Source organism: Antechinus flavipes, chromosome 2, assembly GCF_016432865.1.
Source record: "Antechinus flavipes isolate AdamAnt ecotype Samford, QLD, Australia chromosome 2, AdamAnt_v2, whole genome shotgun sequence".
In the NCBI taxonomy this organism is placed as follows: domain Eukaryota; kingdom Metazoa; phylum Chordata; class Mammalia; order Dasyuromorphia; family Dasyuridae; genus Antechinus; species Antechinus flavipes.
This window is the reverse complement of record NC_067399.1, coordinates 549,124,324-549,146,752: the sequence shown is the minus strand read 5'-3', so window position 1 is coordinate 549,146,752 and position 22,429 is coordinate 549,124,324. Positions and strand designations below refer to the sequence as shown.

At 33.8% G+C, this 22,429-nt stretch overlaps 1 protein-coding gene across 1 annotated transcript in view; it reads right to left on the bottom strand.

Annotated features, from left to right (window-relative positions):
• The window catches only part of TRPM1 (transient receptor potential cation channel subfamily M member 1), an 86,384-nt gene extending 65,411 nt beyond the window's left edge, over positions 1–20,973 (bottom strand). Inside the window, exons 1-11 of the mRNA XM_051973799.1 lie at positions 20,752–20,973; positions 19,368–19,447; positions 16,826–17,021; positions 14,670–14,883; positions 14,001–14,125; positions 13,240–13,411; positions 9,336–9,510; positions 8,741–8,861; positions 5,737–5,809; positions 4,342–4,442; positions 1,792–1,965 (exon numbers count right to left, since the gene is read on the bottom strand). Coding sequence (XP_051829759.1) covers positions 1,792–1,965; positions 4,342–4,442; positions 5,737–5,809; positions 8,741–8,861; positions 9,336–9,510; positions 13,240–13,411; positions 14,001–14,125; positions 14,670–14,883; positions 16,826–17,021; positions 19,368–19,447; positions 20,752–20,973 — 1,653 coding nt within the window. The remainder of the gene's footprint in view (positions 1–1,791; positions 1,966–4,341; positions 4,443–5,736; positions 5,810–8,740; positions 8,862–9,335; positions 9,511–13,239; positions 13,412–14,000; positions 14,126–14,669; positions 14,884–16,825; positions 17,022–19,367; positions 19,448–20,751) is intronic.
• Positions 20,974–22,429: the final 1,456 nt, after the last annotated feature.

Sequence of the window (22,429 nt, the reverse complement as noted above, 5' to 3'; positions counted from 1 at the left end):
TGTGATGCTAGACAAATCAATTATCCACTCAGTACGTAAGATTATTTTCAAACTTTTAAAAAATTTACTGAGGATCCTCCAAAGCTTTATTTTATATGGTTTATATCTGTTGCTATTTACCATATTGGAAATTAAAACCGATAAATTTTAAAAATCTCTTATCTGGTTTTCTTCCTATCTCTTTGACTGCTCTTTCTCTGTCTCCTTTTCTGGATCCTTCTTCAGATCATATCTTTTAATCATAAGTGTCCTTCAGGGTTCTATTCTGAGCCTTCTTTATTTTTTCCCTCTATACTACTTCACTTGTGGATCTCATCAGTTTCTGTTGATTTATCATTTCTATGCTGACGATTCTCAAATCTCCCTATCCTGCCCCAGTCTCTTTGCTGACCTCTAATCTCACATTTTCAACTGCCTTTCAAACATCTCAAATTGGATATCTAGTTTAACAGAGAGACATTTTAAGCTCAATGTGTCCAGCATGGACATAATTATATCTCCCACTAAGTTCTCTTCCACCTCCTACCTTTCCTATTACTGTAACAGACAACATCATCATCCTTGTCCCGCAGGCTCACAACCTAAATGTCATTCTGAATTCCTCACTATCTCTATTCTCAAACCCCCATTCCATATATAAATGGAATATAGTTTCCATTTAACCACTAAAGGAATGTTCCTAAAGATAGAATTTATCACATTATCTACTTCTCTCTACCCCTACCCACCATATTCAACAAATTCTGGTGGCTTCCTATCACTTCCAGGAACAAATACTATATGTTTCTTCTGACATTCAAAGCCCTTTATAACTTAGCTTCCTCAAACCTTTCCAGTCTCCTTTCATCTCATTCCCTACTCTATATACTTTGATCCAGTGATAATGGCTTCCTAGATGTTCCACAAACAAGAAGTATCTTTACAGGACACTCTATCTTTTGGCTTTAGGTAATTTCCTTAGATATCTTCTACATTTGGAAAGTTCTCCGTCTTCCATTCTGATTATTCACCTCTCTGGCTTTCTTTGAATCTCAACTAAAATTTTACTTTGTATAGAATGCCTTTCCCAGATCTTCTTAATTCCAATGCCTTCCCCCATTGATTTTTGACAATTTATGTTATAGTAAAGTGTTTGTACATAGTTGTTAGCATGTTATCTCTCACATTAGACTGTGAATGCCTTGAGAACAGAGACTATCTTTTGCCCCTTTTGTATCCACAGTGCTTATTTAGTACAGTATTTGGTATATAATAGACAATTAATAAGTGTTTATTGATTGATTGAAGTTTATGAAAAAATTGGCCTCACACAGAAATGTAGTTGAAAAGGGGAAGAATATTTTAAATGACAAATTTTATCATTATTAGTGTGGAAATAGTTTTCCATTCATTGACCCCCTGCAAGAGTCTTGGGAGATTCCAAGTGATCTTTACACCACACTTGGAGAACTACTGCTTTAGGCAACTAAGACAAAATTTAGATAAGTTAGTAGAAGAAAACTCATTTAAGAATTTTCTATGCAATGAATTTAGAGGTCCAGTTTCTATTCTACTCTATGAAGTACAAATACACACACCCTAGAGAGGATAAAAGTTTTATCTTGATTGTGTAGATAAGAGAGTGCAAAATCAAGAAGTTAAAAAGTTCAAAAGGGCAAGAAAACAAGGGTGTCCATCACTAATCCTTTAATCAGCCTCCACTTCCTCAAATAAGGATTTGGGATGAGATAAATCCCTTAAAGTTCTAATATTCTGACACTAACAAAAATCTGAAAGAAAATGTTCACACACCCAGTTAAGAAGCTCAATCTTTCTTGGATCAGTTTCTTCTTCTACTTCTTCTTTGACTTTTCCTTTTTTTTTGCCTTTTCCTTTTCCCCTTCCTCCTTTGGTTGGTGCAGCAGCTGGAGATTTTTTTTCCTTCTCTGGTACTTTATTTTCAGGGGTTGCCAGGCTTTCTAAAGGCTACATTGAACAACAAACATATTTGGTAAAAAGTGTTGAAGTTGACATTACCCAAAGAAAAATTTTATGACTGTCATTAATTCCACACTGTTCACACTTCACACACATACATAGTCAGGATAGAGTTGATCTATCTGCTGCCAATGTGCTGCAAACAGGGAATCTGTCTATTAACACAGCTTATATTTATGACATATGGTAATTTGCTTTCTTTTTCCCATGGGTACCAGTTGTATGTATTTAGATTGAGGATCAATTATGCACTAAGACTTTTGGGATACCCTATATATGGAGAGATAGAGTGGCATAGGGGATAGGATATTGGCTTCAGAATCAGGAAGATTGGGTTCTAGTCCTGCCTCTGACACATATTAGCTGTGACCCTAGGAAGGTCATATAACTTCTTGGTGTTCCATACATCTCTTTAAGTTGCAGAGAAGGGACCAACTTGCACTGAGGAAATTTCCTTACATGGGAGTTCCCTATACTAGTGAAGTCATAGGTCCAATCAATTGTTGCTGCAGTCATCATCATGATCATCATGATTACTTTCTTATTTCTATTACTGTTCCCACCATTTAATTTAACTTCCATGTTGTAAATCTTAGTGTTATTCTTGGTTCTTCCATTTCCCTCACATCTTATGACCAATTATTTTACCAAGTCCTTTTGATTCTACTACTACAATATCTTTTAACTCTGTACTTTTTTTCCCCTATTCCTACTCTAGTTCTCTAACTTAGGTTGTCATGGACAACTGCTTGATTATTGTAATGGTGCCCTTCCTTCATTATCTCTTCTAATCTGCTCTTCATACTTCTGCCAAACTAATCTCCCTTAAGTTCAGATATAATCATATTATTCTTTTTCTCAGAACCTTTCAGTGGATACCTATTAACTAGTCATTAAAGTTCAAACTCCTTAGGCAGCCATTTAAAGCCTTCCAAAATCTGATGCCATCCTATGTTCTCTCCTGTTTTATCTCATATTACTTACTGTAACATATCCTATGCTACAAACCCACTCTGGAATTTTTGCCCATCCATATCTTGTATTTTTTGCTCCCTTCCATTAATCACATACTTCCTTTATCCCAATCTCCATGGGTTAGAAAGAACCTTCTTCTATATCACGTGTTTACCTCATGAAGCTTCCATTTTTTTCTTAAGTATCACTGATCTCTCCCTCTTCTAAACTGTCACATAGCAGTTTGTACTTTTCTTATTTATTTCCAATTTTCTATTAAAATTTGTATGTTGTATGCATACATTTATATATTTCTATTTCTATTACATATTGTATTTTCTACTAAATTTATGTGATCATTATATACATACATTATTTCTCACACTAAATTGTAAATTTCTTGAAGGCCAGTACTATGTTATCTCTCTGTATATCTCTTTCAGCACCTAACTCAGAGATTATGGTCATTCAATAAATATTTTTGAATCGTTTTTGAACAACTTGTGATTGAATATTCAACATTGATGGAATATTTCAGAGATTATCTAGACTTTCTTCAGTCTAGAACATATAATTTACCCTAAAGAGGTAGAGGATTGCATATTTCCATAAGTCATTGAAAATAGAGATAATGGAGCTTTTATGTGCTATCCATGTCAATGTTTTTCAACCTATCAGGGTTTAAACTTTGTTATAAGCAAGCTAAAACAATCATGTAGCGATTTCTCTTGTCATTTCCTCATTTGCCAAGTGGCTAAAAATTAGAGAACCCTAATGGAAACAAACTAGAATATTAAAATGAGATTGGGCTACTGAGCTTAATTTTGGAGAATTTAATCAATGTACTACATATATATGTCACTCTCTTTCTTTGAAAACATTCACTTTATTATGTAAAGTATTGTATTAATTTTTTCTTGATGATTAATCTCAAAGGAGTAAAATAGATAAATAAAAATTTTATACATATATATGTTCATAGATATATAGATAGAGAGATACACTGTACTTATTCCAGGCAATGTAGTTATTTTTCTTATAAAAATCCTTGAAATGAATTATATCTGATTTTCAACAGGCTATTTAAAAAACACTGTCATACTTTAAAAGAATGTTTTCAAAATTGACAAGTAAAATATTTAAGCATCATTTTTCTTATTTCTTTAAAAAGGTTGGTTCAGGTCTAAAATTAACATATTACTTTTTGCTTTTCATATACAGACTTCTTTGGGCTTCTATAGGTAAAACACAATGTTTCTATTTAATCCTAATATAATAGCAGATTGGAATATGAAATATGACTAAGAAATGTTGGCAAGACTGATGTGATTATGAAACCAACAGTGATCTGTCATTTGCATAAAATAATATAAAATGTTCTGAATAGGAGGGAAAAAAATGTAATCTTACTGGCCAATGGGGTCCAAAGACAAAGATTTGACTTCGTGCAATATCAACACGGTTCCAGGCCAGAGCCAAACTCAGTTGATCAGGAGCTGATGCATTTGTACCTGAAGAACCAAAAATAATTATTCTGAATAAATGTAGAATATTTAATTCTGAAGAAACAACTTGGGTCACTAACAACATAAAAGGGAAAGATTTTTTCTATAGCTCATATAGAGAAAGAATTTTCAGTAATAGAATCTTTGCCCCTTGATTTGAAGAAGGTCTAAGCTCACAAATTCTTTTGAGATAAACTGTGACACCAGCCTGTAATCCCAATATTCTTTTAATGAAATGCCTCCTCTCCCCAACATTTGGTGGCTAGACCCCATTAGCATTAGTTGCAGGGTATCTGAACTGTTCTTCTATAAGAGCTTATTTTCAGAAAAAAGTATGTATATTTTAAGATTTTTTTAAAAATAAAAGTTGCTAAATTTTAAAATGAATTGTATAAATGTGTTAAATAAGGTAAATTGTCTTTATAAGGAATGATCTTTGCACTCTTTTATATTATATAATTACTAATTATATTTCACCATATGAATTCTTTAGTTGATTCCTTTCCCTAAACTAAAGGTTACATCAGGTACTAAATTTGCTAATGCAGATCCACATGTAAGTGGAGGAAATTATGACAGGGAAGTATTTACTTTAACTAATTTTTTTTAAAAAGCATATAAGCTCTTTGAAAGAGAGATGGTTTCATTTTTTATATCTGTATCCTCGTGTAGTGCTCAACACATAGTAGGGATTTAATAAAAGTTCATTAATTTCTGGATTTACCAAAGGAGAAGATAGCATAGATTGTGATATGCACCACTCAAAGGATACCCTGAAATGAGAGCTAATCAATTAATTAATGACACATAAAAACCGATTCTACTTTCAGGATGAAGTAGTCCTCTTTTCAAGGTTATTTTTGCATATATGTTAATCCATAAGAAAGCCTAATTTTATGGAAATTTCTATTATCTTTTTGTAGACCAAACAAGTAATAGAAAAATGATGTGGTGTGCTGACAAAAACACTAAACAAATGGACAGTTTGAATCCTGAGGCCACAACTTAATTTAGGCACATAAAATCTTATCTCTTAGTCTATTTCTTTATTTAAAATGAGGATATTGGAATGAATTGAAATTTCTTCTTTAAAAGTCTGAAATTCATGGATTAATTTTCATTAAGCTGGTTACCTCAGGATATACCTGCATAGACAAAATGTTTATGAAAGAAAAAGGAATATGATGTACTTGAGTACTACTATGGCTTTTCTCTCACAATAAAGACTAAAGGTTGGGCACAGAGAAAGTGTTTCCTATATGTTGAATTGAAGTGAATCATGATTTTCTGGAGAACTCACCCTTTAGCAGAGCAGTTAAAATTGCCATTTCAATATCCTGTTGGCCTTCTGAACCCATTCGGAACACAGTGACCTGAGAACAGATATTAAAACATAAATATTGGGTTAAAGCAAAGTTGAAAATGAAAGAAGATTATATGTTTTAATACCACAAACATATAGCCATCATGCAAGTCTCCTTCTAAAACCTTATGATAATGTAGAAGTGAAGCTGATTCTCAAAGACTAGGCCAGTACATTTATCACAGATGCTTGATAGAGCCTATCCAACCAAAAACCTTTCATGTTTAAAAGCCCAACAATGAGCCACATGTCTATCATTATGGGACCAGTCTGGCTGAATTCAGAGAGGCTTGTTATTAGGTTGATCAAAGAATAATAACTCTTGGCCACAGTAATTGTGGAAGATCATATCTACTAAGTCATGACAGGGAGAAGGGAGGAGGGTAGAGAGGCTCAGGGTGTATTGTGGAAGGTGTAACCCTATTGGAGGAATCATAGATTCTTGAAGTGAAGTGAAGCAGAATAGACCAATAATTGCTAAATAATTTTGTGGCTAAATAATTTATAAGAAGGTATATTTTATTTTTAAAGCCCCAATATAATCTTCATGATAGTTTTCCTCCTTGCCATGAATTTTGCTCACATTCCTTTACAGTTATACTTCACTTAACATCATCAAATGGCTCCATAAAAAATATGATTGAAGTAAATCATCACAAAGCATGCTGAGTCATCAGAAACTGGTCACAGAGATCACCTAGTCTAACCCACTCACTTTCACAGATAAGAAAGCAGAGATCCTAGACAACTTTGCCTAAGGCCACAAACATTCAAAAATGCCAGGCAGGATTTGCACTCAGGCTCCCAGGCTCTAAATTCAGTGCTCTTACTTAGACCCATAGAAATAATGGAAAACACCAGCTATTTTACAGATCTGAAAGTGGGAGTGGAGCTAATCACGGGGGAAAAGCCATTGGAGAATATTTGGATACAGTTAATATGTAGCAGTTAGTAGTCTGGAGACCGGATAGACTTAAAAGGAACCTCTAAAGTTACCAGCTATGTACCAGTCCTTCTCCCTCACCAACTGAATTTGTCTTAAATTTTTTAAAGACGAAGTCTCCATTCCAGTTGCTTGTCCACAGCATTGAGAAATTTATTCAGCAAGTTCTGAGGAAACCAGTAGGACTTTAAACTTACAGAAATTGGACTAAAAGTACAGAAACCATTAAGATCTTTTTTTTTCTTTCCTTTTCCTTAGTATTTTAGAATCATCTAGATGAAATGATTAACTTGATAAATTTTTGCTATGTACCTGTGAAATATCTATATAAAGTACGAGCACCCTCTGGGATGTCTTTACCTAAGTGAAAAACAAAGACTCAAAATGGGCATTAGATTGTATTGGACTCAAAGCTGAAGGATAAAATAGTAGGGGGCCTCAATATTGGACTGATCCTGTGATTTCATTGATATAGGGCACCTTCTCTGCAACCTAGAATCTTGGAAAATTGCTTATAGCACTGAGATGTCCAGAAATGTGTTCATCACATGTTTTTACATATCAGAGGTGGTCTTTCTGGCTTAGGCAGGCTTACTGTCTGTTACACCTCACTGACTCATATTTGAATGGAGCTTAGTTATAATGTTTTGAAAAGTATTGTTCTACAGTAACGTAGAATATACCTGAGCATTTATTTGTTGGCCTACTACTCCAACATATGTTGGAAGAACTATTTTTACTTAATGCTTACAGTTTGATTACCAAGGGAGATTAGAATGTACTAATAGATTTCATATACATGCTTTTAAAATATACTGTTCTCAGCCCAGGAATTACTATACTCATCTTTTCATATGAGGAAACAGAAGCTCTGAGATGGTTAAAGGACTTAGCTATCCCATAGTTAGTAGAAGGTGAGATTCAAATTAAGGTCTCTTGATTCAATATATATCATCAAAGTGTTTAACTATTTTTTTTAATGTTACAAACCTCTTCGTAGTCTAGTGAAATCTATGGAACTTCCCAGAATGTTTTTAGATGTATAAAATAATATAAAATAGCTTTAAAAGAAAATCCAATTATATTAAAATACAGTTTACAAAATATTTTTAAGATCTTGGTTCAATGACTCTAAGAATCTAGACAATTCTGCCCCTCACAAAAATGGTTACCTAATCAATTATGCTCTATTTGCAACTTATTTGTAAGCTTAGAATGCTGACAGGGCCATTTCACATTAGGTCATAGAAGTGGAAGAGACCTAAAAGATTATCTCCATAGTCCTTTCATTTTATAGATAAGAAAGCTGGGACCCAGAGATATGAGATGATTTGCCCAAAGCAACATAGATAATTAGTGCTGGAGCCAGGATAGTGATTCAGATTCCTTTGATTCCCAGTCTAGTGCTCTTGGCAATATATTAGGTAGCAGTACTATTGGCATGGATGATGGCTCTGTCCTATGAGCATACTAAATAGGAAAGAAGGCTAGGGAAATGAATATTTGCATTTTCAAATGGAAATAATAAAACATTGTAATTATAATGTTTAATGATTATAAGTTCACTTTTCTTTCATAATTCTTCTAATCCCTTTAAAGTCTATTAAGGGGCTCTGGTAAATTTCTACAGAAACATCAAGAAAAAATGTAGCTCATCTTCTATAACTTATCTCAAAGACACAATAATTAAACTGAAATTAATTTATACATTCCATGGCCAATGAGATTTGGCATTTATTCTCCCTTCACATTTACTAGGCATTGGTATGTTTCAGCTAATTGATGGCTTGTAAATAAAGGCTATGAAACTGAATAGAAATTCAATGCCTTCCTAAAAGACAAGAAAGTTGGAATTCTCATAAAATGATTGATTTGACATGTAATACAAAATACTTCTTGGGAGCAGAAAAAACAAAAGCATGACAAATTGTAGCTTAAAGCTGCCTGAGTAGAATCAGAAAGAAAACATAGTACTTTACTGAATTTTGAGACACTTACAAGTTCTTTCTTTTTCATGCACTCCATGATAATTACAAACAGCTGATGGGATTGAATCTTACTGTAGTTAAATGTTTTCTGAATGGTAACTAGAAGCTGATCCTTGAGGGAGTCACTTATCCTATTCAAGAAAAGACATGAAAAGAAAAAGCAAAACATTACAGAAAACACTGATCATTAAAAAAAAAAAAAAAAAAAAAAAAAAAAGTATACCTAAGTATCTATCTAGGATCCCTATTTTAATGCTATCTGGAGTTGACAGGATTTTCCTTTTTCTATAATTGCAAATCTGTAGACAGAAATCTAGTTAAAAGTACTGTCTACAGTTATAGTAAATTTCAACTTCCTTGAAACCTCACAAAGGAGGATAATATTGGAAGGGACCATATTGTCACTTCAGATAGAATTCTGTTGGAATTACATTACCCTGACCCTGAGGAATCAAAGAAACTCATGCAATAACTTTTTGCTATTTTGAAATGTTAAAAAATAAGCAAACTTTTTAGTTTCTCCTCTGAAGAGACTTCCTTATTAGCTTACCAGGTAAGCCACGAAAGGTAATTCATTCCCCTTGATAATATGTCAGAAATCCTACCCTCCTCCTTCACAGTACTTGTGTGCAAAAGACAAAATGTCTGATGCTCGTCCGCTGCCATCACAGATCACAACAGGAATAGGGGGATCTTCCCGAAGACATTCCAGGACAATGGAAATCACGTTGGGACCCCCTTCAACAATGAGGCCAACGACAGGAACACCTTGTCCTAGTCCTACAACACAAAGAATTATCTTCCATCAGGACCAAAGTTATAGCACTCCAAGCCCCCTATGTCTAATCTGATATACTTTTGATAAGTCTTTGACAAGGGAAAAGGAACAATATAAATTTGTCACTCAACACCGCTAGTGGATCCAGTTGATACTGATTTAATTTTTTAAAAATTAATTTTTATTTAAACCTACACTTTGATTATACAGAAAAGACCAAAACTTAGAAATAGAAAACTTTCTAAACTATATGCAAATTAAATGTAGGTCTCACCAGTCATATGATAAATGGGTAGTAAAATAGCTTTTTACAGGACATGATTTGAGAGTCATCAAGATAATTTCTTCCATTGATATAGTTATGGTTCCTGATATTTCATCATTAATTTTTTTAAAAGAAAATGTTCATTTTCCCTGGGATGAGGTATTGTATTGAACAGTGGAAAGAATGGATAATACATGAATTATTATACTAACAGGGATTATCTCCACATTTATAGAACACTTTAAAGCTTATAAAATATTTTCCTTGTAACAAAACTCCTGTGCATATTATTATCTCTACTTTTCAAAAGAAGAAATTGAAGTTTAGAGAGTTTAAATGATGTACGGGCTCATAAAACTAAAATATCTAATGAATAACTTATTACTACTTATTGTTATGGAACAGGATACAAAAGAAATGGGTGATATGAGAGAATGGAGATGGGATCTAGTCCTAGCTCCACTAATTACTTTCTAAGTGATATTGGATAAGTATCTTTATTTCATGGGCTCAACATCCTCATCTATAAAATAGGGAAATGATCCCAAAGAACCCTTTCAGTTAGAGGATTCTATGAACTCATAACCAAGCCATTGGATTATGTTTTGATGTTGGGTAAAGCTATGGGGAACATTAAGGCTGCTGAGACCAATGTAATGCTGGGGAAATAAAAATTTGAGGGAGATCATAGATAAGGAGCTGAAATTGACCCTGCAAACTATCTAGTAAACTTTTTTATGGATGGAAAAAGTGAGTCAGGGGAGACTAATGACTTGCCCAAATGATGAGATAAAAGATGGAACAAGGATTTGACCCAGATCCTCCTGCTGCACTACAAATCATGGTGTGCCAAAGATAGCTTTGATAACCACAGTTTTTTCTGGTGTTGACACTAACAAAATGTTCAAAATCTGAACAAGTTAAACAAAGTTTATTAGACTGCCTTTTTTAGTTTATGATAATATTCAACAGTCCTGTAGGCTGAATCAGGGTTGAAGTCAAGAAGACTCATCTTCTTGAGTTCAAATCCAGCCTCAGACACTAGCAGGGTGACCCTGGGTAAGTCACCTAATTTTCTTTTCCTCAGTTTTCTCACCTGTAAAATAGCTGGAAAAAGAAGTGGCAAACCATTGCAGTATCTTTGCCAAGAAAGCCTCAAATGGAATCACACAGAACTGAAATGACTCAACAGCAACAACAACATAAGACCAAGTTCTAAAGATCTATACTTCCAAGGAGCTCCATGTAATAACACAGTAATCAGTGCAGTGGCAGATACGGTATTAATATGAGGACTATGACAAATGAGTTCTTTGAAAATTCTCACTTTTGGATTTTCTGCTTTAAAGGTCAATCTTGGTGGTAAACGTTTATTTCTCAAAGTCAAATGGTTTCCCCTTCCAAATAGTGCTTTCCTTAAGTCATTAAAGGCACAAAAAAGTGACAGCCAGAAAGTTCACATCAAGGACGTGATGAACACAAAATGAAAAGTAACAGCTAAATAAGCTTTCAGCTTTCAGCTAGTGATCCATTTACATTCTTAAAAATTGTTGAGGACTCCGAAGAGCTTTTAGGAGATTATATCTACTGATTTATGCCATATTAGAAATTAAAAATTTTAAAATTATTTTAATTTCACTTAAAATGACTCATAACCCAATTGCTTATTAACATAAATAATACATTTTAAGAAAAATAATTATGTTTTCCAAAACAAAAAATATTTAGTGAGAAGAATGGCACTATTTTGTATATTATTCAAATTTCATTAATATCTGGCTGAATAAAAATCAGTTAGAATCTCATATCTGTTTTTGTATTTGACTTAAGATATGTCATTTTGGTTGAAGTATATAAAGAAAATTCAACTTTGGAAACATATGTAGTTGGAAAAGGGAATAGTATTTAACAGGAAAAATAATATTATTATATAAATAGTTTTGATCTCACAGACCCCCTGAGGAACACTTTGAGGCTAATCATCTAAGTTATGACAGAAACTACCAACTTCTAACACTACTCAAAGTTCTTTTAAAATCAATAAAAGCAAGGAACCCTTATTAAAAATTTCAATTCTCTACTTTTCCAGATTATATGATACAAAAATTATAGCCATATAAAAATCTAATTTGAATATAAATTTGAATGGTAACATTATCTGGAAAGCATCTGCTTTGATTTTATTTTGTTCACTCCCAGAATGAAATAATGCCTTTGTGAATTAGAACTTCACTGATTGCCATTTTTTCAGTTCTTCAGCAACGTAGTGGCCATCTAAATTTTGTCCCGGAGAGTAGCAGAAATTAGGTCTTCTGGGCTTAGGCTGGAATCATTAATGCTGACATAGGTCAGTGCTGTAGAAGACGACAGCTGAGCATCCCTTTGCTGTCCCTGCCCCACTCTGATTTCCAGGCATAGGATGACAAAGGGAAGCCCACAGGTCATATAGTCAGTTGGAGTTTTGCTGGTGTGATGACTTATGACTCGAAACAGAATAAAAACATTACAACAAAAAAACGTTTAAGTTGACTAAAGTTTAAATTCAGGATATGAATCTAGGATGTCAGAAAATTTCAAAGGAATAGGCTGCTCTCCCAGTTCCAAAGCATTGCTTGGTAGTTTTAGTCTTTCAGTTTTCTTCTTTTCTAATCTAGTTTGCCGTCCAACAACTCACACTGTTTGGAGTGAAAGTTTATTAAAATGTTTCTTTAAAACATCACAAATATTATTAGATGAAAGAATTATTAAAATTTTAAACTTTACTAATCAATTCTCCACTACTTATCAGCTGAATTTCCTAAACTGTAAAAACATACTTTATAGTTACTACTTACTAACATGCAAAACTGTGACTACAACAAAATGAAACTTTAAAAAATGCTAATATCAGTACATTCAAATGAGTGTTGTTTCCCATTTCAAATTGGATATCTTTGAAGGCTAATATACCTATTTGAATGAAACTGCCATTTTAAGTAACTTTGGGGAGATTCCTATTTTACAACTGTTTTCAGAGACAGTTGATTAGCCCTGAGAAAAAGTTGTCTAGCCAATGTCACTACTTTATAGTCATGTTCACTCTATATGGGATTATAGAGTATTAGCCAGCTCAATTACTTTGGGAGGTTCAGTAGCTCTTGGCCTCAAGTAACTTTTGGCTGTTTTTAGAATCAGTCTCTCAGAGGACCAAGATTTGTCATTATTGAAGAATCTCAACAGAATTTACTATGAGCTCTGTATTACAAAAGAGCAATCCCCCAAATCTTTTGAACAATGTTATCATTGGAATAAATATGTAACCTTCCAAAGTGACTGCTTAAAGGTCAAGACTCATTTGTATGCACAAGTTTGACACGGTTGTTACAAATTCAGCCATGTCTTGTATATAATCATACCATGTGTAACTAATATATATCTAAATCCTCTATTTGCCACTCATTACTATTCAGGTTTCTGCTTTACTTACGTGTGTTAATCTTTTGTAAAGAGATATGTTTTTCCAATTGCCGCCGGAGCTTTACTTCTGCTCCATATTTACCAAGTGTGCCATTATCCGCCAAGATGAAGTGAGTATGAGAGTTGTTGAGCACAGAAAGTTTACTTAAAGGATTTGACATGGTTTGATAAACCCTTGACACCTAATAAAAATGTATAGGCATTAAAAATGCTTTTATTATTATTGTAAAACACAACCTTAAAGGAGCAACAATAATCATAAGTTAATTTTGAAGTAAATTGATGAGACAAGAATGACAGGTAAAAATGTTGATTTAATAGCTATTCTAACCTAATATAGAAAATTGATGATGATTCTTGAAAAGGTCATTATATCTTTACATATAACTGGAAAAAAGAAAAGGCCATTGGTGGAATTGCCAAGTTTACAAAACCCTTTTTATATAGAAGCTCATGAACTGTTATGCCTAATTTACCTTCATTTCTCTACATTTGCTGAATTAAAACATTATATAATAAGCCAGGCAGGGGTCCTCAAACTTTTTAAGTAGGGGGCCAGTTCACTGTCCTTCAGACTGTTGGAGGGCCAGACTATAGTAAAAATAAAAACTTTGTTTTGTGGGTCTTTAAATAAAGAAACTTCATAGCCCTGGGTGAGGGGGATAAACGTCCTCAGCTGCTGCATCTGGCTCACCGTAGTTTGAGGATCCCTGCAACGGTTAACATAATGACAATTTGGAAACTTGCAAGTTCTTAAGACGAAAGACTTACATCCTTTCCAATGAGGTCTTCCTTGTTTTCCACAATGCCCCATGGAGCAATTCCTATGGCACAAATTCTGCCCCTGGACTTTGAAGAATGATCTTTCAAGGCATCACCTACATGGCTAATGACACCTACAAAGCAGTGATAATTTGTTGGAGTGGATGATTTTTAAGGCCCCTTCAAGCCTATGATTTTATGATCTTTCATGTGCTTTGGACCACAACTTTTATCTATACTAATGAATTTTAGGGAACCCTCCTGAGTTTCATGGAAATCAAATAAGAACCAGTGCCCCCTATCATTTTTTTAAAAGGATAAAATAGTTTAATCCATTCACAGTAACTAATAATCCTGCTTTAATTCCTGGAGGAAAAAAGGGCAAACAAAACCCCACAAAATTATATAGGGAGGACTTGGGTAGTACTGCAGATTTTTTAGCACTGATTCTGAAGATCTAATGATAAGTCCAAATGAATTCTCTATTTTGTTCAGTGGTCCATAAAATATATACATACACCTCCCCGCCCCCCATGTCCTCACCTCTCATATATATATATTTGCTAGCAGCATAGTTACTTGGAAAGGCTTATATGAATTACTAGAAGACACTTCAGGACATATAATTTCTTCCCCTTGTCAATTAAATGGTAGGGAAAAAAGACACTCTTTTCTTACCAGTACTGACTCCTCCTGTGAAAATCCAGGCTCCTGTTGTCATGGCAGCCTTGATTAACCCTTTTCCAAATACCTGCTTCAGTTTGGGCTGCATCTCAAAGTTCTGGAGTCCCCCATGAACAGAGATTAAAAGTTTGGGAAGTTCCAGTTGCCAGTCTTTCACCATAAGATGAAGCAGTGAGTCTGGTTTGGTGTCATATGACACACGGATATACTGCAAAAAATGTTATGATACTCTTTAAGAACAAGCTTTTGGTTATGCTTCTTGGCTCAAAGATAAAAAAAATCAAATTAGATACATACAATAAAGAATTTTTTCTACCATGAGGTCTTAATGGTCCTACTAATCCCTCCCTTGTCAATTCTGTTCTTCCACTCCCAAACTCAACTTGTGTGATTCTGGTTCACTAACAAAATAGAAACTCAGAGATGGGAAAATCTAATATTTCATCTTCTATGACACTCTGGGCCGGACTTGGACTCCTTCTTTCACAAGCAGAAGAGCAGAATAGAAGGGCAAATTGTTCAAAACTACCAGGCACTAAGATAGGAGGTCTTCAGTAGATATTAAGATTTAAACCTGATATTCTCAGTAGAGAAAAAAATTAATATTCAGAATTGGTAGCCTTTGTGAATTATTTCTTTGTGTCCATTGGTACCATGCCAATTGCTATAACATTTGCCAACTATGTATAGTATAATTCTGGGAGACTATATCTTGTAGTGCTTTGAATAAAACAAAATTGTTCTCAAAGAATATTCACAGGACAGTGAAAAAAGTAATGTTACAAAAATGTAATGGCAGAACATGTGGGAGGAAGCATTGTCAGGACTCAACTGTTTTCTAAATGAGAAGTAAGAAAGTGTAGTGGTCATAAAACCAATTTTGGGGTAAGTAAGACCTGAATTCAAGTCCAATCTTTGGCACATACTGACTTTGGACAAGACCCCCAAACAATTCTCTAAAACTAAAAATCACATTAAGCTGCAGATCTAAATTGGTAAAAGGAGTTTCTTCACTAGATGTTCCCAAAACTAATAGAATTCTAGAATGCAAATTTCAAGATGTTGAAAGGATGCATGGTATAGAAAAACACTCATATCTGGCAATGTTAATCAGAATATCAAAGGTTACTCTTTATAATAAAGAATTAGGTTCTTTCTGAGTTCAGGTGAGGTAGTTAGTTTCTGATAATCCTGACCTTGGAAATCCTTGGGAATTTTTTAAAATCTCAAAATTTATGTAGTTAGGTATATATGCATACCTATATCTGTATGTATGTATATAAATATGAATGTGTGCAAATTTGTATGTATACATATTGTAGAATAGAAGAGAAAATAGACCCATGATTTCCTTAATTTGAGGAACTCCTAAGCAAGAAAAATTCTTTTTCTTTCCACTCAATACCTTCTTGTCCAGGATAACACAGCTAGTATATGATGAATGTAGGATTTAGCCCTCATTTCCCTAGATCCAAGGCCAGCTTTCCATCCATTACACCACACTGTTTGTAATATGCATACTATGTATATAAATTAAATATTTATATATGTTTATACATGTTTAAAAAAAAGAAAAATATTTTCTGAGGCATTACTGTATTTTTAAGCCAAATAAACCAGATACCTAGTAGCCACAAGAGCCCCTATGATAGATACACAAATCATAAACAAAATTAATAATATTAGATTATATTGATCCATTGTAATTTTTTTGTGAAGAGAAGCTATTCATAATGTCAGAGTTAGAGAAAAAATGTCAATTTAAAAATCATCCCAGGGGAGCTTGAGTATCTGGAATAATATCAAATCACACATTTGTTAGGAAAATAAAACTTCCTTTCTATATCTAAAGAAGGTTCTTGAATAGTCAAACAAAGACATATGAAAAAAAGTATAGGCTAGAGATAACTTTGAATTTATTCCATGGAATTGTTTGAGGTCTATGACCCAAACTTGGAATGGGAGTCTTTTTTCATGAAGATTTTATATGTTCTCTCAAAATGATGTCTAATTTTTTAATAAGAAATATAAAAAGAACCTATTCCACCCCTGAATGAAAAACATGATGAAAATATGATTTATGTAGTAGGCTTCACATTTGTGGTAACAATAGCAAATCCCTCTCCATTTCTCCTCAATGTATCTCTTACCATGGCTTTATTTGAATGTCCACCACCCTGAAATTCCAGCATTCCATAGGAATCTGTGGGATACACTTGGGTATGTTTATTGACAGACCATTTCTCTGGCTGAGACTCCGTTTGTTTATTTTCCTCCACATTTTTGTTGGGGGTAGTATTCGGAAGAGGCGGAATATGTTGGGAAATAAGCAGGCCACAGCAACACCTAAAAATAAAGTTCATAAATCTCTGTTTTCATTAAATAAGTACATCAACATGGTAGAAGATGGCTTTTCTAGTCTTCTCATTGATTCCATCACTAATACAGTCCACAGGGTTGATCAGCCGATGCTGCCAAATGTATGTTGCCAATATATAAATTTGTACTGAAATACCATTACAAATCAATCTATAGTTATAATCTATAGTTCAATTTTTAATCAGTCACTAAGTATAATGCAAAAATAAATAGGACCTGTATCTCTATCTTGAAAGAGCTTATAATTTCTACTGAATAATTGAGGAATGAGATATTACACAGGATAGCATTTTCCATATAATAACGAAAAAAACTTTACAATTTAATCAACGAAAATGAAAAACATTTTAAAATATATTTTGTGTTTTCCTGCCTTACTAAACAGTTTAATGCCATGATTTTGCTTTTTATTAATGGTAGAGGGTCATTATTACAAAATCCAGTTATTGCACTGTGCTCTCAGGAACTATTTATCCTGATGTTAAATGGTACCAGATTTTTGTGCTTTTTCAGTTTTAGAACTCCTGTGATGATTGTTAAGTAAATGAAACTTGGTGACTCATTATTTTCTAAATGAATAAAAATCTATAATGCTATCTTTCTGTGATCAATTTATGGCTAAATCATGCAAATAAATATGGGGATCCACACCTGATCTTGTAGAAAAATATAACAGCATAAACATGAAGAGTACAGTAAAAACAAGTACTAATTCAAAAACCTACAAAAGTTATCTTCATAGTACAAAAAAGAATGACAATTTTTAGGCAAAATATAACTGATCATGCATGTCATCATTTATGTCATAAATCATAAAATATAATACCATAATTTATTGATTACATCTATAAATATTGAAACAGAACAAAAATAACATTCTCAGAGAAGACTATAATAGTCTGAAACTACAAAGTTTGGTTAAGCCTTATACAGTAGTCTCACAAGATACATTCCTCAGCAAAACAGAGAAGGAAAATCTATTTCGTGAACTGAATGGTGCCAAGAGGCTAATATCTTCTATATTTTGTTCATTATGTGCCTGTCATATAATAAATGCTTCATAAATGTTTGCAGGAGTGAATTTTACTGTTCTTAGCACCTAGTTCAGCATATTCTGAATTTGTTTGGGGAAAATGGAGTCACTTTAGGGATAAGCAATAGCCATCATGCTTGCTTTAGACCTTAAGCAATCCTCTGGGACTCTGGGATTTCAGTAGAATTGTGTTCCTCTTATAATTAAGACCCTTCATTTATTCAGATATGTACTTCTCATGTGGAATTCCATCACCAGCCTGTTCTCTGATTGTCTTTATGGCAATAAACCTGATAAATGAAAGGGATGTATTAAGGAGTTATCCTATCAGTTCTCTCTCTCTTCATAGGGATGTGAATTTTCACAATGGCCTTTGGAAGAAAATACTATAATTGGAAGGGATGATTTTAATGGTAGGAATTTCAGGTTTCAGGGCAAGTCGGTGATAGATGAAAGACTGATGAAATTTTAAGACATGCCTCAAATTATATCTTCCACATTTATTTAAAGAACAAGAATGAAGACAATAATTTTGAACTGGGTGGAAAAGACCAAAGTTTTCCAAGGGCTTTAGTGGATTTAGAATAATGACTGTTTTTTTTTTTTTTAAGTCTTTGTTTGTCTTTTTCTTCAATTGTAAGTAAGAGGTTAATTTCCTTGAAAAATCATTACATGGTAGCAATCAGAACATATTGAATTCTTGGTTTGAAGGAATTCTTTAATTTGAAAATAATTCTCTTCTTCCATGTGATAGAATATTTCTTATCTAAACACAGCGCCAAAATAAAACTAAATAAATTGTGGCAATTATATGAAATATTTACATAAAACAAGTATTATCTAATGGTCACTAGAACCCAAGGCAAAATTGCAAAGTAGGTGAAGTTGGCCTCTGCCAAACTCATGATACCCTTCTGTACTCTGCTTTTACTTCCTGGAGTCTGCTCTACCCTCAGTTCCTTCATATTTCATTTAATATTTTGTCCCTATCTGGAAAAAGCTCCCATTTTCTGAGGGCACTGGTTTTAAGAGGTGTTTAAAGGAAAGTAATTTTAGTGTCATATTAAAGTAATGCCTATTAAGGAGATTTTTGCTTTTTAATAGAGGACCTTGTCAATCCAAATAACTCTGTAACAAGTAGACTTAATGATGAAAATAGTTTTGATCAGGATTCTTTTTAGTATCTTTGTTTACTTCAAGCTCTCTTCTTCCGTCTATACCAGGTGTTTCCTTTCTGAAAAGCTGTCAACCCCAAGACAAGATTACTATATTTAATTCACCTGTTTGGGTCTTTACTGCTGGCAATTGTGTAGATGCATTCTCTTTTGGAAAAGGTCTTCTCTATCCAAGATTTCTGTCCCTGGAAGAGGAAAAAGTAGAAATTAGATGAGCATATCATAAATCTATCCTCTATTTCTAGATGACAACAAGGTTGGATTGAAAGAACTGCAGTTAAGTAAACAGGACTGGGAAAACAATTCACACATTAACAACACTGTAAATTCAACTTTAAAAGATCTATGAATTTGATTTTTAAAAATGACAAAACCAGATTCCAGAAGACAAATTATGAAGTATACAAATCACCTCCTGACAGAAAGGTGATGGTACAAAATGAGTTCATATCCAAAAATGTGAGACACATAAGAGTTTGTCTTAATTGATTTTGCATATTTGTTACTAGAATTTTCTTCCTTTCAAGTGAGGCAGAGGGGGAGAGATATTAAGAAGGCTTGTTCATTAAAAACAAAATAAATTGGAAAATGCAATTTTAATAAATTATAGATTTTTAAATTCTACAGAAGCTATGGAATTGGCAAGAACCTTAGAATTCTAGTCATTTTACAGTGAGGAAGAAACAGACACAGGGAAGTAAGTTGTTCATACTTCTAAAGGTTTAACAGGGTATTAATTAATACCTTATTATTACAGTAATACCTCATCAGTAAAAATCTTATGACTATATCAAATGACTTTGGCAGTCAGGGTAAGATAGTGGGATAATCTGTACCATTTCTTGTTTTTAATATCTTCTAAATCATGTGTTTCCATGACAATTTTTTTTGAGGGGGAATGATAACTTTGGAATTTGTAAATTACATGCAAATGTATAAAAAGACTCATGAATATGAATTATACTGAAATTTTGTAAATTCTAAAATAAAGTTTTAAGAAAAAATAACTTTTATATATATGCATATGTCATATATCTATGTATATATTTTATATAATGTATATATAGAAAGAATGTGTGTGTACATATGTATGTATGTATATAGTCTCCCCTATAAGGATACAAAACTACTCCAGGGTAAGGACTATTTGATTTTTGTTTTTGTATCCCCTAAACCAATTTCCAGCACACATTAGGTACAAAAGCTGCATGAGCACTGATTAGGTTTGTTAAAATGAGAAATCTTCTTCGGGAATGGTATGGTCAAGCTGGCCACAGGGGTCCTTATCAATTCTGAAACTGAATAGTTCTCGGTCTTAGTCTTTAAGAAGTTAAGAGTGGTTAAAACAAACAAAGAAACAAACAAATAAAAAAAGAAACCTGGAGATGACAGGACTCTGGCCAGGAGAAGACAGAGAAGTACAGCAACACATTATTGCTTTAATTACTCCAACCACTGTCTTTCAGAGGGAACAGTGAAGCTCAATTACTGAGCTGACAGTGGAGCCTGCAGAATGCGCTAAGCAGGCAGAGGCATCATTAATCATGGCAGCTAGGCCTGGTGCCCGCCTTCTCTGCACCAAGAAAGCCCTGCCCTCGCAGACAGACACTGAGTCATTCCTATTGCCTCCATTGTGGGAGCTACTCAAGTCACTGAGACTGTGGGTACCAAATATGCATTTGCTAAATGCCTTTGTCTCTATCTCTAACATTCTTCCTAGGACTGGGTCTTTAATGAACTATTGTAGGACTTAGATCATAAAATCACAGTTCTAGAGCTATTCAGAGGACATCTAACCTAATTTCTTCATTTTACAGATGGGGAGATGGTGGTCAGGGGCTGACTTGTCCAAGGTCTCTCAAGTAGGAAACATCAGAGGCAGGATTTGAATTTAAGCACTCTGGCCATTGTACTATGCTGCCTCAACTGGAAGGAACTTTCTTGATCCTCTGATGCCCTAGACCTTAGCAACCCTCTGCTGGTCCACATTTCCAGATGAGGAAATCAGAGAGATGGAGGGAATTTCCCAAATTTATGGCATTCTAACTCAGTGGAATCAACACAAAGGGTAGCCAGTCAGCTTTTGAAGTATCCTGCCTTTGTCTGTTTAATCTTCTTACACAGAGCTTGATTGTAATCGAGGGCAAATAACTAAACAGACTATTTATTGACTGAGGGGAAAAAAAGTCTCCTCCCTCTCCTTTAAAAATAATTTCTAATTTTATCAACTTGGCTATGTGGGATACCTACACCAAGTTGGTAAAACTTTTTCTTGGGATGGGAGGAAGAAAGAGGCTTTCTTTTTTAAAGGGAGAATTCAAACCCTGTGATTTGGGGAAAAGCATTAAAAGACTTGCCAGACAAATTTTAGAGGATTTGGGGGCAGTTTTCCAGTTATATTACTAAAAAAGAGAAGTAAAGAAGAGCATTAGCTGATTATAGGGACTGAGAAACCCATGAAAAAATAATAAAATGCCAGCAAATCCTAGAACAACAAATGAGAAGACCCCAGGGATAAATTAAGACTGGACTCTAAGGTATACCAGAAATGATCAAGAAAATTGAAGGCTTCTTGAAATATACCCCCTCTGCTCCTTAATGTAAAAGGTGAAACTGAGGGAAAAGAAAACAAAACAAAAAACCTTTGGTAGCTCTTAATTTTCAAAATGATTATCATATTACTGGGAATACCTGCAATTTACTTACCCCTAACTGCATTCTGGTAGCAAACTGGTATAATGGGTAATGTTCTGGATCTGAGTCAGGAATATCTGAGTTCAAATCCAGTCCTGAAACACATACTAGTTATGGGACAATGGACAAATCAATAATCTCTGCTTGCTTTAGTTTTCTCATCTACAAAATTTGAGATAACAAGTATCTACCTCCCAGGGGTATTGTGGGAATCAAATGAAATAGTAATTGTAAAGAACTTAGCACAGTTCTTAGCATGTAGTAAGTACTATATAAACATTAGCTAATAATAATTGTGTTATTATATGCTGGCCATTGATGAAATTGTGGGATAGGAAGAGTCAGGAGCCACATCTTCCTTTTTTTTCCCCCCAGATATCTAGAATCCTTAGGTTGACTATTTAGCTTGTCAGAGTACTAATGTGTTATCCTCTCTAGACCTGTTCTCTTATGCTATTTAGACATTTTCTGGT